At 36.7% G+C, this 18,665-nt stretch overlaps 1 protein-coding gene across 15 annotated transcripts in view; it reads right to left on the bottom strand.

Annotated features, from left to right (window-relative positions):
• cacna1g (calcium channel, voltage-dependent, T type, alpha 1G subunit) overlaps positions 1 to 18,665 on the bottom strand; it is a 232,683-nt gene that overhangs the window by 62,371 nt on the left and 151,647 nt on the right. For all 15 annotated transcript variants that reach the window (XM_051914048.1, XM_051914050.1, XM_051914047.1 and 12 more), the window contains 6 exons: positions 17,249 to 17,342; positions 16,342 to 16,523; positions 15,710 to 16,189; positions 15,426 to 15,526; positions 12,072 to 12,195; positions 2,777 to 2,845 (listed from right to left, as the gene is read on the bottom strand). In XM_051914048.1, coding sequence (XP_051770008.1) covers positions 2,777 to 2,845; positions 12,072 to 12,195; positions 15,426 to 15,526; positions 15,710 to 16,189; positions 16,342 to 16,523; positions 17,249 to 17,342 — 1,050 coding nt within the window. The remainder of the gene's footprint in view (positions 1 to 2,776; positions 2,846 to 12,071; positions 12,196 to 15,425; positions 15,527 to 15,709; positions 16,190 to 16,341; positions 16,524 to 17,248; positions 17,343 to 18,665) is intronic.

Genomic DNA, 18,665 nt, shown 5'->3' with positions numbered 1-18,665 from the left:
TGATTATTCTCTGCCATGATTTTCATTTGAAATCTCTTGGGTGGGCGTGACCTGGCATAAAGCAGGGCCCCAGAATAGAAACCCTAGACCTTTGTGACTGACACCTATGAACTTTTCTGTCTTCTCCAGAGAGGCCTCAACATGTTCTTCCATTTCAACGATAGTCATTTGAATATCTGGCAGACAATTCCACCCCCCCACCCCACCACCACTACCACCACTTCGTATTAACTAGTGTGGTGAAGAGTGGAAAATAGAGAGCAGGGCTTGTTTAATAGACTTTACATTTCAGTGTGCTCTCTTTAGGACTTTTATAAGGCTGCATTTGTTCAAATGTTTAATTTAGCTGACTGGCGGCAGTTAAACATGTCAGAGTGAGATTTTAATATTTTGCTGCTGTAGTCTTTGTTTAGACTTTGTAATTGTCAAAGAGAAGCAGGGACTTAAAGGTGTTGTTCAACCAAAAATATTGACATTATTTATTCACCCTCATGTTGTTCCAAACCTGTATGACTTTCTGTCTTGTGCGAAACACAAAAGAAGAAATCAGTAGCTTTTTGTGCAGTAATGAATGGGAACTGAGGATTTCAAGCACAATAAAAGTATAGGTCTTCTGAAGCCATTCAATAACTTTGTGTAAGGAACAGACTGAAATTCAAGTCGTATTCACTAATAAACTTTCTGTGAGCTATTAAAGGATTAGTCCACTTTCAAAAAAAAATGTTCCTGATAATTTACTCACCCCCATGTCATCCAAGATGTCCATGTCCTTCTTTCTTCAGTCAAAAAGAAATTAAGATTTTTGATAAAAACATTCCAGGATTATTCTCCTTATAGTGGACTTCAATGGACTCCACTGTTGAAGGTCAAAATTACAGGTTCAGTGCAGCTTCGAAGGGCTTTAAACGATGCCAGACGAGGAATAAGGAACTTATCTAGCGAAACGACCGGTCAAAAAAAATACAACTGTATATGCTTTATAAACACAAATGATCACCTTGCAAGTGTTTCTGCCATTCCGCCTTCCGTATTCTTCTAAAAGTTTACGCTGTATGTCCTACGCCTTCCCTATTCGACTTACGGAAAAAGAGGAACTGGCGCCGCGTACGTTCCGTAATTTGAATAGGGAAGGCGTAGGACATACAGCGTAAGCTTTTTGAAGAATACGGAAGGCGGAATGGCGGAACCACTTGCAATGCGATCATTTGTGTTTATAAAGCATATACAGTTGTATTTTTTTTTAGAAAATGAACGATCATTTCGCTAGATAAGACCCTTATTCCTCGTCTGGTATTGTTTAAAGCCCTTTGAAGCTGCAATGAAACTGTAATTTTGACCTTCAACAGTGGAGTCCATTGAAGTCCACTATAAGGAGAATAATCCTGGAATGTTTTCATCAAAAACCTTAATTTCTTTTCGACTGACGAAAGAAGGACATGGACATCTTGGATGACATGGGGGTGAGTAAATTATCAGTAAAATTTTATTTGAAAGTGGACTAATCCTTTAACCACTGCAAGCGTATCATTTCTATTTCTGTTTCAAATAAATGTCGTTCTTTCCATTTATAAAAGAACACTGACCAAAAAAATGTATTTCCACAAAAATATTAAGCAGCACAACTGTTTTAAAAATTTAAAAACATTATAAATGTTTCTTAATATGAATAGTGTATAAATGTGCCACCAATAACATTTATACACTGTAAAAAATGTTTAGTTTGCTTAATTTAATCGAGTCAATGTAAAAAGATAGTAGTCAAAAAGTTAAGTTGTATTTACTTAGAATATTAAGTATTTTCAGCTTGACAAATTTACTTGTTTGAACTTCCAACTAAACTTTATAAGTTAAATAACTTTAAATTCGTCAAGTTGAACATACTTGATATTTTAAGTAAATATAACTTAACTTTATCCATTCAGTGCTGTGCACATACGCACGCACAGGTTTGTTTTGCTATCAAAGTGAGGACATTCCATAGGCTTAATGGTTTTTATACTGTACAAACCGTACATTCTATCCCCCTACACTACCCCTACCCCTAAACCTACCCATCACAGAAAACATTCTGCATTTTTACATTTATAATAAAACATTGTTTAGTATGTTTTTAAAGCTATTTTAAATATGAGGACTGATGAAAAGTCCTCATATTTCATGTTTACGTCGTAATACCAGTGTAATACCCATGTCATTATACAAACTTGTGTCCTCATAAATCACAAAAAGTAACTCAAAGTTATATATATATATATATATATATATGCATGTTAAGATAACTCAAAGTTAAGTTCTACTTACTTAAAGTATTAAGTATGTTTAACTTGACAAATTTATAGTTATTTGAACTTATAAAGTTTAGTTGGAACTGCTTTTGCATGTTTTTTGAAGCTCACTTTTCAAATGACTGCATAAAAAGAATGACAATCACAGCTTTGAAAACTTCTTTTGTGTTATATGGAATAAAGAGAGTCATACAGGTTTATAACAACATGAAGGTGAGTAAATAATGACAGAAGTTTCATTTTTGGCTGAACTGCCTCTTTAAAGTCCAGTAAAAGGGCTGCAAGACTGGCTATCTGAAAAGCCTGTGACAGGAATGTTTTCACCAGACTCCATTAGCCATGCTGATCTAAGAGAGATCAGCACTATAAACAAGCCACAGGGAACTGAAGTCAGTCTGCTTTTGTCTGGTATTCTGGCCCAGGCAGTGTGTTAGTTTACCCTCTGTCAGAGAAGACGCCACACAGAGACAAATGCCAACCCCGTCACCTACCTTTATTGTCATTTCGGTCACAAAGATGGCAGTAAATATGTAGTTGGACAACGTCAGGAAGATGCGTTCCTGCGGAGAGAACCAGACAAGCAGGGAAAGTGACGGGTGAGTCAGTGCTGGATCAGAGAAGATTCATATGTGTGTGTGTGTGGCATAACACATTAGAGGTGCCTCCTGTGAAGGCATCTATTGGACTAAGACTCTGCCCACGCTTTGAGTACTCCACGGGCATTAACATCACATACTCACACGCACACCGCATGCCATAAATTTCATCCAGCATCCTCGCTGGATACTACTAGATAACACAGTGGGTAACAAATGGATAAGTAACAGCTTCATGACAGTAACTATCTCTGAAGTCCAAATAAGTAAATCAAATCTGAAAAATCATTATCAAAGACATAAATGTCTGTTGAAAAGAGTTATGAAAATAAAAAATTCTTAAAGGGGCCATATCATATATCATTTTTTTATTTTCTTCCCTGGGGTTCATTTATAATGTTAGTCAAGAATCTTGTGGCAAAACTGTCTTGTGTCCATTTACGATCATCTGACCCCATTTTTTTTTTTTTTTTTTTTTGCCTTCAAGGGTGTTTTTTACCAAACGTCGCACCTCTGGGAATTAACTTTTACTGTCCCCGCATAAGTGCCCGGTAGATTACATAAAAAATTGTAGTCGGTTACTGATTCCAAATTACATGACAAAAATTGTAATTAGTAATGTAATCCATTACATTACACATTTAAGGTAATGTAATTGGACTACTTTTTGATTACTTTTAGATTACTTTTGACTTAACTCATTTATCACATTGATTTGATTAGGATAACCTTGTAGCATATTGATATAAAATACAAAAATAAAGAAAATTATCATGAAGTGCATTAAATATCACATTACGCCAGGGTTTCCCAGACTGAGGTTCATATGTTTAATGAAAAGATAATAAAAATGAAAAATTAAAATAAATAATTTTAAAATAAATAAATCTTAATAAAACACTTACTAAAGATTAAAAAATATATTTTATTTGTTTACCTGCAAGTCATGTGACCTTATTTCAAATCACAAAACAGACAATGTGTAAACTGAAATCAAATTTTGATTTTGATTACATTTTGATTTGATGTTTGTTTGTTTCCATTTGCATTTAAAGTAACCAGGAACATGCGATTAGGTCCACAAACATAAGACTGATACAAAGCACTATCATCCTAAAATGACACTGTAGACACAAAACCCTCCTGCTCCCCTCGCCCTCTGTCTGTGCCACACGGCCTTCCCACGCAGCAGGTGCTGTCCTCTCCAGCTCTCTGCTCTGACCTGAGCCAGGACTGTTTGTTCCTCTTTCTATAACAGACAGTAACACTGTCAACAGACTCCATCCTCATGCTCTCATGCTAAAACGACTACAATCTAGAGACTTCAGTGTAAGGAATCTGACTCACCCGACCAGAAACACCAGCGTCACAGGTGAATTAATATGATATACAGAAAGTGGCATGTGCTCATTAGAAGTGAAATAGTTCCCTTAAATAGTTCGGTATATTTTTGTTCATCTCTTGTTCAACAACTCCTATGAAAATATGAAAATGTGTATGAATTGGGAAATGTCAATTTATGGTAATTTAGGAGCAGTTATGGTAATTCTATGTAGTTCTGAGTCACCAGACTGACCTTTTTTTTTTTCTTTTTTTTTTTTAAAGATTTTTTTCCCCAGCAAGGACGCATTAAACTGAGTCGCATTAAAAGTGACAGTAAAGATATTTTGTAATGTTACAAAATTTCAGATATATGCTGTTCTTTTAAACTTTCTAATTATCAAAGACAATGTATCATGATTTCCAGAAAAATTATAAAGGGTTAGTTCACTCAAAAAGAAAATTCTGTCATTAATTACTCACCCTCATGTCTTTCCACACCTGTAAGACCTTTGTTCATCTTTGGAACACAAATTAAGATATTTTTAATGAAATCCAAGAGCTCTCTGACCCTTCCATAGACCGCAATTTAATTAACACTGTCAAGGCCCAGAAGGTACTAAAGACATAGTTAAAATAGCAACCTTAATCGTCAACCTTAATTTTATGTAGCGACGAGATTACATTTTGTGCGCAAAAACAAAACAAAAATAACGTTATTCAACAATCTCTTCCGAGAAGATGAACAAAGGTCTTATGGGTTTGAAATGACAGGAGGGTGAGTAATTAATGATAGAATTTTCATTTTTATGTGAACTAACCCTTTAAGCAGCAAAACTTTCAACATTGATAATAATAATAAGAAATCAGCATGTTAGAATGATTTCTGAAGAAACATGTGACACCATCACAGAAATAAATTACACTATAAAATTGTAAAATTTAAATTGTATCTAGCCCCTAAAGTGACATGGTGGTGGAAAAAATATAGGATGGGAGGAAAAAGTATATTTCAATGCTTTTGCATTCTCTATATTTCCCAAGTTCATGGGTCCATAAAAAAGACTGATAAAGTAAAAAGTGCTCAAAATTTGGCTTTTGTTAGGGCAGTACGTCATATTTCAAGGCCTTTAACGAAAGTCTGCTTTAATGAATTTAACTCTGTGGTGGCCGAGAAACGGTGCCACAAAATGGGCTGATGGCGCAATATGGGGCTCAGTGTGCACTGTCCTATATGCCAAGTTTAACGGCCAACTGAAAAATATTGGTAAAGTAAAATATACTAAAATGTAATATTTCACACGATCAAAACACTTGCGCATCCATACTGTCGTTTTCTTCGTAGTAAAATGGCAGTGACACACAAAGGAAAACGGTTATAATATACATACAGCGTATGTGATGTACGCGAGAGGACGCAAAAAATTCCTATGAGCAAAAAGTTTCTTGCGTGCACACGGAAGTCGGTATACAGTTGAGCTCAAAAGTTTACACACCCCTTGCAGAATCTAGAAAAATGTGAATAATTTTAACAAAATTATAAGGATCATGAAAATTGCATGTTATTTTTTTATTTAGTACTGTCCTGAATAAACTATTTCACATAACAGTTGTTTACATAAAGTCCACAAGACAAAAAAATTGCTGAATTTATAAAAATGACCCTGTTCAAAAGTTTACATACCCTTGATTCTTAATACTGTGTGGTTACCTGGATAATACACGACTGTTTTTTTGTTTTGTGATGGTTGTTCATGAGTCCCTTGTTTATTCTGAGCAGTTAAACTGAGCTCTGTTCTTCAGAAAAATCCTCCAGGTCCTGCAGATTCTTTGGTTTTTCAGCATCTTTTGCATATTTGAACCCTTTTCAGCAGTGACTGTATGATTCTGAGATCCATCTTTTCACACTGAGGACAACTGAGGGACTCAGACACAAGTATTAAAAAAGGTTCAAACATTCACTGATGCTCCAGAAGGAAACATGTCGCATTAAGAGTCGGGGATGTAAACTTTTTGAATTGGATGAACAGAATAAATTGTCCTCTTTCGTCTTCTGGGAAACATGTAAGAATCTTTTGTAGCTTCCAAAGGGCAGAACTAAATGAAAAAATATGTTCTTTAAACAAAATAAAAAAACTTGCACATCAACTTCTTGTTCAAAAGTTTTCACCCCTGACTCTTAACGCGTCCTGTTTCCTTCTGGAGCATCAGTGAATGTTTGCAGCTTTTGTAATAGTTTTGTCTGAGTCCCTCAGTTGTCCTCAGTGTGAAAAGATGGATCTCAAAATCATATAGTCACTGCTGGAAAGGGTTCAAAAATGCAGAAGATGCTGGAAAACTGAAGAATCTGCAGGACCTGAAGGATTTTTTCTGAAGAACAGAGCTCAGTTTAACTGCTCAGAACAAACAAGGGACTCATGAACAACCATCACAAAACAAACAAACAGTCGTGGATTATCCAGGTAACCACACAGTATTAAGAATCAAGGGTATGTAAACTTTTGAATGGGGTCATTTTTTATAAATTCTGCTATTTTTTTTGTCTTGTGGACTTTATGTAAACAACTGTTATGTTAAATAGTTTATTAAGGACAGTACTAAATAAAAAATAACATGCAATTTTCATGATCCTTCTTATTTTGTTAAAATGATGAACATTTTTGCAGAATCTGCAAGGGGTATGTAAACTGAGCTCAACTATATATATATATTTTTTTTGGGAAAGGTCCCTTTAGGGTCTTTAGGGGCTGCGTAAAAATGTATTATTTCACAATATTAATGTTTTACTGTATTTTGATAAAATAAATGCAGCTTTGGTGGGCATTTCTTTCAAAAAAAGTTTTTTATTAAAAAAAAAAAATCATACTACCTCAAAATGGTATTGTAGGTGTGCATATAAATCTAAAAAATGTAATGACTCAAGCTGCATGACAAGTTTGTGTAAAAATGGGGGGAAAGGAGAAAACAAAAATTAAAAAAGGACTTTTTGAAAAAATAAATGCTGATAATAAGATCATTTAGTTACAGTGTTACAATATTGTTTATCAGTATCTGCCTCGAAACAACCTAATCATGCATCCCTAATAACAATGTACAAAGTAACAATGCAGAACAAACCAAACCGAATTGAAATTGACCATTGAAGTACAAAACAAACCAAATGGTCAGCAATTTAAACCTTTTCACTAGTGTTTAAACCTGCCCTGGTACCATTACGCCACTTTCTCCCTTCACTTTCCTCTCTACACTCCACCATACTAAACGATAAAGACAAAGAGAACATACATTAAACAAATACAATGCCATTTACATTAGGGGTGACAGAAAAGATGAATATCCACTGTGTGGTGTACGCTACATGCTCTGTCTCTGTCAGGCATGCATGGATCGTGAAAGCCTAATGGATAACAATGTGTGCTGCTTACACAAAGGTTATTAGTTTGGTCTCAGTTAGGAGTGACCCAGTTAACTGGAGGGCTGCTAAGATCTCACCATGGTTCCTTTGAGAGAGGCATCGATTACTGAATTACTCTATCTATACCTTGACGTTATTATTGAAATTCATGAGTGTTTTGGCTCTTTACAGAAAAGTAGCAGCGGAATTAGAATCCCTATACAAATCTGCCCTCGGCTCTGCCAAAAGCCATTTTGTTTAAGTCAACAGGTATTGAGGAATCATTCAACTTTGCAAATAATCCTTGGTGTTTAAACAGTCATAAACAGCTTTTTGCAAAGGATTCTGGGTGCATAAAGAAGAGAAGCTGATTTGTACTTTAAACAAGTGGTGTGGAAGCAAAATAATCAGCGGAGATCTTCACGGCGGAGTGTTGAGAACATGGGCTCTCTGGATTATTTATCCTTCTCCTACTGTGTCTGAGCAGCAGGGCCCAAGGGCCATCTTTCCCATGACCCTCCGCTAATGCATGTTTCAGTGGGTCATGGCACCATGTTCTAAAACTCCTGTTCTCTCTGAGAAAGCCTCCTGCTGACATCATCACTGCGGTTTGTATTGTTTCTGAAAACAGACTGACGTCTTTGCCATTCCATTCTGTTCTGAGGCTTGTTTTCATTCATTGTCGAGTGAACCGTGTGTGTATGTGCGGGTCAGAATTCATGAATGAGGAAGAGCATGTCTGAGAAGCACAGTGTTTGGTCTCTGAAGCAGAAGGGTCAGACAACCCCTGTCCTTCACTCTCATTCTTTAAAGGTTACTGAGGTAGCACACATCCAGCTTCACAGAGAAAACAAAGACAAATAGAATAAAAATAAATAAATAAAAAAATAACGTACACAATTCAGTTAATATGATTGTAACCCCTCTTCAGAGTGTGAAAAATTCAAGTTAAAAACAAAACATTAACTAAATATATACAGACAATGATACGTCTCTGGTTGTAGAGTACGGAGAACCTAAAGATTACAAAAAATATAAAAATTATATTATAAGAAATAATAAAATATGCATTTTTAGATACCTGTGTTCAAACATATCAGCTGAACATTGCTGTTGTGTAAAGTTTAGATAGTGTAAAACCTTAAAACTGCTCTTTCTGAGCCAAAACTGGTTCACAAACTGGTTTACAAAATGATCAAAATGATTCATTAGCAAATTAGTGTGAATCAAAAGCAATTAGTAAAGAGTAATTTAGAAGACCCACTTCCGCATTTAAATGTGTTTTCAGTGTGTACGTGACCAGAGATAGAAAGAGAGAGAGAGAGAGAGAGAGAGAGAGAGAGAGAGAGTAATCAAAAGCTGCTAAAACTCCCCTTGGTATTTTCATCATTCGTTTCCCATTACTTTGGGTACTGAAAAGACATGCTCATGCCTTGTCTTCAGAGGGGGACTCAGGTGGGGAGTCTGATGACATTTGTTCATACCCAAATGAAAAAATGTCTCCATATGAAATATTGATGACACACATCTGAGCTCAGTGAGGTACCTGCTACTATAGATCAAGTCTGTCATGGAGATGAGATGGTTTGCATAAGCTCAACACTAGTGTTCTATTACAGCAAAAGTTACACAATTCAGTAGTGACAGTCGGACCGAACTGACTTTACCTGGTCCAGAGATTCTGCAATTACTCAAAAATGTCATTTCAAACTGCGAGTTCATATCGAAACATGTTACAGGTCATTACCAGAAAACATTTAGAAATTTTACATATTCAAAATGACACGACATGCAATGCAGCAACATCATCTACTGTCATTTGTTTTTTTTTGGGTTTTTTTGTTTGTTTTTTTTTGTTAAATTTCAACTTATTTTTGGTTACAATGTTTTATCATTTCAATTTAGGTCTTGAATTTTACTCTTTTTTTTTTCCACATCTTTCATTAACAATAACAATCTTGCTGTGTATGTATGTATACTCATTTGTGTATGTGTATAATCATTTGAGATTTTAAAAAGCAAATTCACAATGTGCCATCTGCCCCAAGTCTGAACAAATTCACATGCGGGGAAGGAAAATAAGTCGAGCTTTTCCTCTTCTGTGAAGTGCTGACATGATGTCTTTTGGGGGAAGTAAACAAATATCATAGAGGCTCAGAGGCACACATGTTAAAAACTGGATTACATGGATTAAACTGCCGGAAAATAACACAACAGAAAACAACCTTTCCATGCTACATAATGTGTCTCAGAAAATCATTACACGTGAGAGGGTTTAAGGTCCTATATTTCCATTACTGACAGTATCCTTCATCAGATTAGGGGGAAAAGTGTTTTATTTATTCCTTTCTTCCCCCTTTTTTGCTCCAAAATCAAGAATATGTGTAAATAACTGCAAATAACTAAATACAAATCTATGAATAACACTCACTAATGTCAGACAATTCATTCTGTGAGTGAGTCAGTATAATTGGATTAAAAATGTATACAGGAATATATTAGCTGGACTCTTCCAGCCCTGATTGGCGATGAGGCCGTCTGCACTACTGCTCTCTGCCATGTGAAGCGCTGTGGGTCTTTCTCTGCCTTATCAGTTACAGAGGCAGATACACCATCATTAGATAAAAAATAAAATAAAATAAAAATAATAAACATATGCATCGCTATATACGCTCAACATGCAATGAGACTGATGCATTTTCCGTGTGTCCAGATTACATAATGCTATCAAAGGCACATTGACAATAAGTGGGGCATTCACAATACTAGAAACTCCTGTATAATTCTGTATAAACAAGCTCACCACATAATCATATATGGCACTGACAAATCACTACAGAATGAGCACTAGGAGTGACTCGTAAATTTGATATTTAATTAAGTATTAAGATAATTAATTCATTATGGTTAGAAGGTAGCTCTTGACTTAGGTTAACAGACTTTACTCTGAATTAATAAAGAGCTTGAAAATGTACACTTTCGGTACAAGAGTGAGTGAAAAGTCTCGATGGACAACATTTTATGAAAATACGTTCCTTGAAATGTCAGAAATCTGGCAGCTGCAAAAATGATGGACATCTGCTGTCTCTTTTCAAGGAGGTTTGCAGCACTGCAGTTCTGCCAAGTCATAAAACCCTTGAAAATAGCAACTAAAATAGCCATTTCCCCCCAAATAATTGTATTCATATACAGTTTATCAATGCCACAATGAAGTGTAGCAAATTTAACTCTATAGTACTATTCTTCCCATATAGGTAAGAAAGGAAAAGAGATAATTTTCTTGCTTTCTTTTCTCATGCTGTTCTGTCTTACAGTAGGTGTCCTGAGGGAACATGTAACTGCTGAAAGTAGTAAACATACAAAACTGATAATGAGATGTAGCAAAGCATTTAAGCCAAGCTGATTGTTTCCTTTGGGTCTGTAAGAAAGCATGAATAACAAATTGATTCTTTTCCATTTTACCGTACAAAAAAGAACTGTAAAATCATCCAACTCCCAAACCGTCTAATAATCCACTTTTTATTCTCAGGCCCTAGCAGAACATCCAGCTTTCCCCATATCGCCCCACAATGGACATGCTAGTTTTAGAATCTGGAACTTACAGATATTATAAAATATGCCCTGACACTGAGCGTCATTTAGCATTCACATTCATCACAAGGGCAAAGTTGTTCAGCTAGCCCTTGTTCAGACCTTTGCTTCATGAGCAGTAGATTGTGGACATTTTTTTTGAGCCAGAACTGTAAATTCCACATGACTCCATGCACTCTGAAGCAACAGGAAAATTATGACAATATTGATTAAACTAAGGGCACGGTTGCAAACAGTTCACTAGTGACTATCTTGAACTATGACGTCAAAAGCAGATATCAGAGAAGAAAAAAAATAAAAATAAATTGCATGCTTTTAAGTACCCTAAATGGAGAAAAAACAGCTGACATTTGTTTTTACTCTCTATAGAAGCAACCATATCAAACAAAGATGATATAAGATGCCACAGAAAAAAAATCCATTCAGAATCCATTCAGAAATACATTAAAATATATTTTAAATAATACTTTCATGAACATCCAGGGGTCCACGGTTTGTCTTAGATAATTGAATCAGCAATCAGCAAACTGATATTCTATGACGCTTATCCCATAAAAAATAAATAAATAAATAAATATTAAATTAAATTAAATTAAAATAAATAAACAAATACCCTTGAAACTGAAGGACACGTGGGAACATGGGATCAAACCTTGCAACATTTATTTGAATTGTCATATTATTGTTTTATTTAAATAATTTAAAATCCTTCTTCTGCAAAACTGTATAAAAAATATAAAAGGAAGTATAAAAAGGAAGTTCATTTTTAATTGAAAATAAGCATACAACACTCATCTCAATGACCTGAGCACTTATGCCTTCAGCAAATGTTGTTTTGAAAGACTTGGTTGCGTGTTTGTATGTGTATGAAGTTACATTACTCACAGCGCTGGAGGGGTCGATTCTGGGTCTCTCCATGGCGATAGTGATGCAGTTGAGAAAGATGATGACAAGAACCACATGGTCAAACATCTTGTGAGTGATGATTTTATTGCATGTCATACGAAACCTGCAAGACATAATCACACCAGACATGGTGGGTTGAGTAATGCAAACAGGCGACAAAATGCTAATAATGCATATAATGAATTCAGAAAAAAGTGATTTCCCTGAAAGATGGGTCACAAAGTTCAAACGTCGCTTAGTTAGACTACAGTAATAGAGTTTTTCTTAAAGGGATAATTCACAAAAAAATCATTTACTCACCCTCGTGCTGTACTAATTATGTATGACTGATTTTTTTTCTCAGAAAAGATGATATTTTGAAGATTGTTGGTAACCAAACAGTTTGACTTCCACTGTATTTAACAAAACAAACAAACCAACAAAAAACATTTTTCAAAATATCTTCATTTATGTTCGACATGTATATGAGGATGAGTAAATAATCGCAGAATTTTCATTTTTTTGGTGAACTATATGCCTTTAAATGTTTAAGAGAGTAGAATGCTACACTGTTGCTAAATTGTTGCAACATTGTAGGTTTGTCAAGATTCAGGTTTAATTAAGTGGCACCCATGTATCATTCTGGAAACAAAAAACAAATTTTAGTCCCATTCTGTGTATAATAATAATAATAATAATAATAATAATAATAAAGTAAGGGCAATGTACTAATTTGTTAACAACCATGGCTGACATTAATTCCAGTTTCATTCATCACAATGAAAATACACATCCGTGTCTGCCATAAGACATAAAGTGCGCCTGCATGACTCCTTTTATGAATAAATAGTGCTCAGTTCTCTTTAATGTCTCAAGACTTGGCCTGATGTTAAAGAATTCATGCTCAGAACGGCACTGTGTGGGAACAGACGGCAAACTCTGCGCTGTTGTCATGCCAACCTGCCTCTCACAGCCCCGATCTCTCATGCTGGGGAGTGTGGTCATGCAGGGGTGAAATGGGGAGAGAAGTGTAATGCTGTGTCTGAAACCTAAGGCAGCTGCCATGCTGCCTCGCTACCCAGTTAGTCAATGACTTCACAGGTGCTTCTTAAGGCAACTTCACACACGATTTCAGACAAGCTTCCAAAAGTACCATAATGTCATATTTAATGATCTAAAACAAATTCAAATGAGCTTTAGATATGACAAAATATTTAAAGTAAATATCCATTGCTTATACAATGCTTATTTCTCAGTAGAAATTAATTCATAAGTTGAAATATATAAAATAATAGTTTTATATATTTCAAGCTCATTGGCTACTAATATAGCAGGAACCAATCATCTGTGTCCTATAGATAATGATGTGATTACAAGCAGGTTGAGTTAAAAGGACCTAGCCTGGCCATTAGCGTTTCATGCCAGAACTTTGTATATATATATATATATATATATATATATATATATATATATATATATATAAGCAATAAGGTACGAGAGGCTGAAGGGCGTTGTTAGTCACAATGCTCCAACTTTCATGAAGGAAACTTTAACTAAAAGCCTTCCTTCCGCCGGAAAAAATAGTCCCCGACCGTGAACAGCAACAGAAGTTACATTATAACGCCATTAGATGGCGGCAAAGATTGTCTTTATGAGTGAGTCAGTCAGTAGCAAAGAATTTTACATTGAAAAGACTGAATTGTTGTGAACATGGAACAAGACGCAACTGACAAATGCTTTGACTAGCGCTGTCAGTCATGGGAAAACACCTTAACTGTTAAAAGGACAAGATAATACATCGGACATTTAAACAGATTTTTTATTATAAACATAGGACTGGCCTGAAAATGCTAAATCTGAATGCAGGTAATAAACTCGATCTCTTTCTCACAATACTCTTCTATATAATACAATAAGCTTCAATGAACAATATCAATTGAGAACAAACAGTTTACGTTGCTAAGAGTGGTTGCTAAGGGTGTTGTGTAGTGATACACAGAACCGTTGGGTGAAGCAGTCATAGCCGTGCATAAATTAAAAAAAAAAAAGGATCACATTTTAAAGAACAAAACATATTTAATCTTACATATTAAAACTCTTTGACTGTCAGTGCAACATGGTTCATCTTCTAAGACTGAAGTGTGACAAGTTGTGTGACAAGCTGACAACCAATGTCTTTGTTTTACATCAGAAGAAAGAGTCAAGTATACATAACCAAAGACCTGCTTACGACACGCACAGACGGACATACTAAAATCACAAGGCTTTTTGCTTTGGTTTGGTGACACCAATGTATGCCAATCTGTATGTCATAACAGTGCAAAGTGGTGATAGCTTGCATCATCCAGGGCTTGCACAGGAAGGAAGAGGAGGATGATCTGAGGTTGTTTGATGTTTAATTAGTAAAGCGCTGACAGAGTGTAACATGCAATGCTGAGTTCTTCTTTCCTCTCCTCTCTCTCTAATAAGTGAAGCCTCCATGGAGCTTAATGTGAGCAGGCACGCATTTCAAAAATGGAAAGCACTGGAAAGAGATGAGAAGAATAAGGGGAATACCAAGATGATGCCTAAGGGAGAAGCTAAAAAGTACAGGATATTTCTCACCCCTTTAGCATCTTAATGAGGATATTTCTTAGGGCTTAGGGGCAACCTAAACTGCTGTACTGAACATGAGTCATGGTACTATGATAAACGTGATTCAGCTTTTGAAATAACCAGCAAATGTTGGATGCTGGAGAGCTTGTGTCCCCACAAGACTTCTTAACTAGAGGGCTTTCACACTGCGTTTAACCCTGGGCTATCGTCGTTCTAAACATCGCTTTTAACCCCAGGTAAAGGAACGTTTCACACTTAGGCTTTTCACACTTGAAACAGTGTAAAAATATAATAATAACAGTGTCAAAATATTTTAATTTGTGTTCCGAAGGTCTTACGGGTATGTACCGTCATGAGGGTGAGTAATGACAAATTTCATTTTTGGGTGAACTAACCCTTTAATATATTAATATAATAATGTTTTTATTATTTATTATGAACTTACAATTAATATACACACAATCCTAACCCTACAAAGCCTTGAAATTAAATAAAATTACTAAAGAAGTGACACTGTGCATAGGACTCAAGTACACCATCTACATTATACTGGATATAAATCAATTAACATCAGTATTATTAATGTCAACAAAAGACAATCAATCCTATTGGTGAAAAACACATGAAATGACAAATTTTATGGTGGGCCCTCCTCAATGTAGCAGGGATCCCCAAGACAGAATTCCCTTCCTGAAAACGTCTTAAATGGTCTTTTCTGCAGGTAAGACTGCGAGAGCCAAGAAAGCATCAGATACTCACCGTGACTGTGGAGGGAACAGGTAAAGGGACCAGAGAGCCCTCTGCCGACACCATTTAGGCTGCTTGTGCTCCAGCCAACGGAAGAGACGAGCCTTGCGACTCTGAAAGATGGATGACAATATGATCAGTAAGTTGGTTTCGTTAGCAATAGAAGATATAGAAGTACTTTTTCCTGTAATCTTATAGCAGCCAATTGAATAGAAGAAAATTGGTAGACATTTGTGATAGATCTACTGTAAGGAACAGAAAAATAGCTGTAATAAATCAAGTGTAGATTTTCTCACCAGGTTTCCTTCATCATCCGCATTGTCATCCTCGCTGTGGTGATCATCTAGAGAAAGCTGTGTGGTGGCTGCAGATGGAGAACTCTTGCCGTTGCTGAGGAAGTTGGGAGGCCGGGCGCTGTGTATGCTGGCGGAGCGATGCACGTATGGCACCTGCAGGGTGTCTGGAGGCAGATCAAACGAGCTACGCGTCTCCAGGGATTCCATGCGCCTGTGCCGAGGCCTCTGGCCCAGGGAGTCTGTCCTGGCGAGGGAGGCATCATCGCCCTCGGACATGCCCCCACCGCCTCCGCTCTCTACCCCTTCTCCCTCATCTGAACTGGACTGGCCGTCGCCGGACAGCAAGGAGCGCCGTTCGCCAGACTGCCGTTTTTGCCTCTTGAGGCTGGGGGCTCGGCCCAGGCTATTCCAGCTGGAGCGCCTGCTGTTCCAGCTACTGGTTGAACTCCAGGGGGCATTAGGGGAGCTCCGTGCACTGGACTGCAGAAACATGAGGAAAAGACATGTCACTCTCAAGTTAGATCTCACTAGCAGACGGGGAGTCTGTGTACGGGGAGAAAAAAAAAAAAAAACACCAGTGTGTATACAAATGTGTTTATATTTTGACATGACAGAGAACGGTAGTTACTGACCGGAGATTTATCTTGGCCATTGGGATCCATGGAGACATTGCTGCCTCTGCGGGACTCGTAGCCCAGCACAGGGTCTCCTCCTCCTGATATCTTAGGGATAGGCATGGGTGTTGCAGCTGTATGAGTTATGAGGGGAGGGGTCAGGCTGGTCTTCAAATCCACATGGCCATTGATGGGAACAACTGTGGAAGGGACAGGGATAGTATGCTCAACATCACTGATACTACAAAACATGACAGCTGAAAAATGCATTAGGAACCATTTTAAGCATGAATTTTTCAAACAGGCTTTAATCTTCAAACAGGACCATGATGCATTATGTCAAAAAGACAGAAATACATAGTATAAACCCACTGTTAGAGGGGTAAAAGGGTATCTGGGATAGCACAGAAGCTAGCTTATGGATTTTAAAATATAATAGTGCACATTAATCATGTTTAATATAAAAAATGGCTTCTGTCCTGCAAAAAATAAATAAATAAATAAATGTCAGTATACTCTATGGCTACATGTTTTAGACAAGCTCATTTGACAATATCAGGACTAAACAATAAGGATGATCTGCTGAAACAAACCTGAGTTCATAAATCTATAAATTCATATAAAACCATGGATTAATATTATAGCTGCATAATTTTCAGCTTGCTGAAAAAAAATAAATAAAAAAAAATAAAAAAATAAAAAATCGTTGTAGAGAACACTTACCAGTTAATATAAATATTTCTATCAAATAACAGTCAGTCAGTCAGTCAATCAAATCAAATCAAATCAAATCAAACTTATTTTGTAGTTAATTTGTTGACAGGGCAAGTAAAAATCTTACTGGCCAGCAGAAAAAAAAACAAAAAAAAAAAACGTTGAGCCCTGAATATGCCATGTGATTCCATATATGCTCTGTGGGTCTCACCGGATGATGCCGACAGATCCTTCTTATGTCCTGAAACATCCTCCAAGCTCCGTGCATGGAAATCGGCTTCAGAGTCAGACTTTGAGGCATCGCCCTTTATCAAATGCGGAAGATAAACAAACATTAGTTAGAAGGTCTTAGTGCTACTGGGGCTTAGAGAAGCATATTGCAGGGTGAGGAACAGGTAGGTGGGTGAGGGTGTGGTCTCCCCACTCCAGCAGCCCTCAAAAAAGGCCAGAGGGTGACTGGTATCTAAGGGAGAGACATCCTAATTGGGGTAATCCACAAAAACAAAGTGCTGGCATGCATTTAGCAGCACCAGGTTGCACTACCACTCTGAAACCACAAGTACTGTGTGCTAAATATTAGTTCAATGTATATTTCTGTATATTTTTAAGCAGATGATCTCATGGTCGGACCACCTGTTATATTAGAGTAAGACACATCCACATGCGGGTGAATATGTGTGGGGGGTTTTCTCGGCTCACTGGAGGAACTGCACCAGTAGAGGAGGCACGTCCAATGATCAGGCAGAAGAAATAAACACTGCTATTTTTATCAGAGGGCTCATCAAATTGTTTGTGTCCTCCTTGTCCCCATTCTTGGGATAGTCTTGGAATGGCTTAATGCCGAGAGTGTTTCAGTGTGGTGTAGCACAGAAGTTCAACCCTGGTTGGTGTGTCAAAACAGAGACCACTGTTTAAGGACATGGATCACTCTCTCAGTTTGACCATTAAGGCGTCTATCTGTGGACAATGATTGTAATATAAATACAATACAATAAAGATGATAAAGGATTCAACCTTTTTTCTGCTCATTGTGTGGTTGCCTGATGTGAAAACGTCAATAGCAAACTCATTTTAGCATATTCACAGTACTCAATGGAATTAATGGTCAAAGAAAAAGAGGAGACACAGTGGAGACTGCTCTGACAAACCTTGCACCTACGAACAATGTATCCCATTGGCTTCACATATTAACATCAAGCTGAATCAAAGCACTGTGTATTTTGCTCTCTGAAAAAAAAAAAAATGCATTAGTAATGGGTGTGTAAATGGGTAAGGAACAAAAACAAAGCAAATTTGAGTTGCATTGAAACCAGTGGGATCATTGTAACACTAAACACATTACAGTCAAACAGCAATTAATTCACATCTTAATGAAAAACAGTGAATAGGACTTGTCAATAGGGAATACCACAATATCTATGATACTACAGTACAGCAACAAAAAACTAACTTGAAATAGTTATGACACTAGAGTCAAGCTCTGTAAGTCAAGACATGAGAGGGACTCCTTGTATCTTCTCAACAACAGTGAACAGTAAAACAAAACACAGCTGTGATAGGTTGAACTAGCAGAGAGGCGCAACAAAGCATCTTCAGGAATAGGCGTCCACCCTGCAGTTAGCAGTTAG

The sequence above is a fragment of the Ctenopharyngodon idella genome, chromosome 12 (assembly GCF_019924925.1).
Source record: "Ctenopharyngodon idella isolate HZGC_01 chromosome 12, HZGC01, whole genome shotgun sequence".
Lineage (NCBI taxonomy): Eukaryota > Metazoa > Chordata > Actinopteri > Cypriniformes > Xenocyprididae > Ctenopharyngodon > Ctenopharyngodon idella.
The sequence above is the reverse complement of the archived record's forward strand: the minus strand, read 5'-3'. Positions and strand labels throughout refer to the sequence as shown.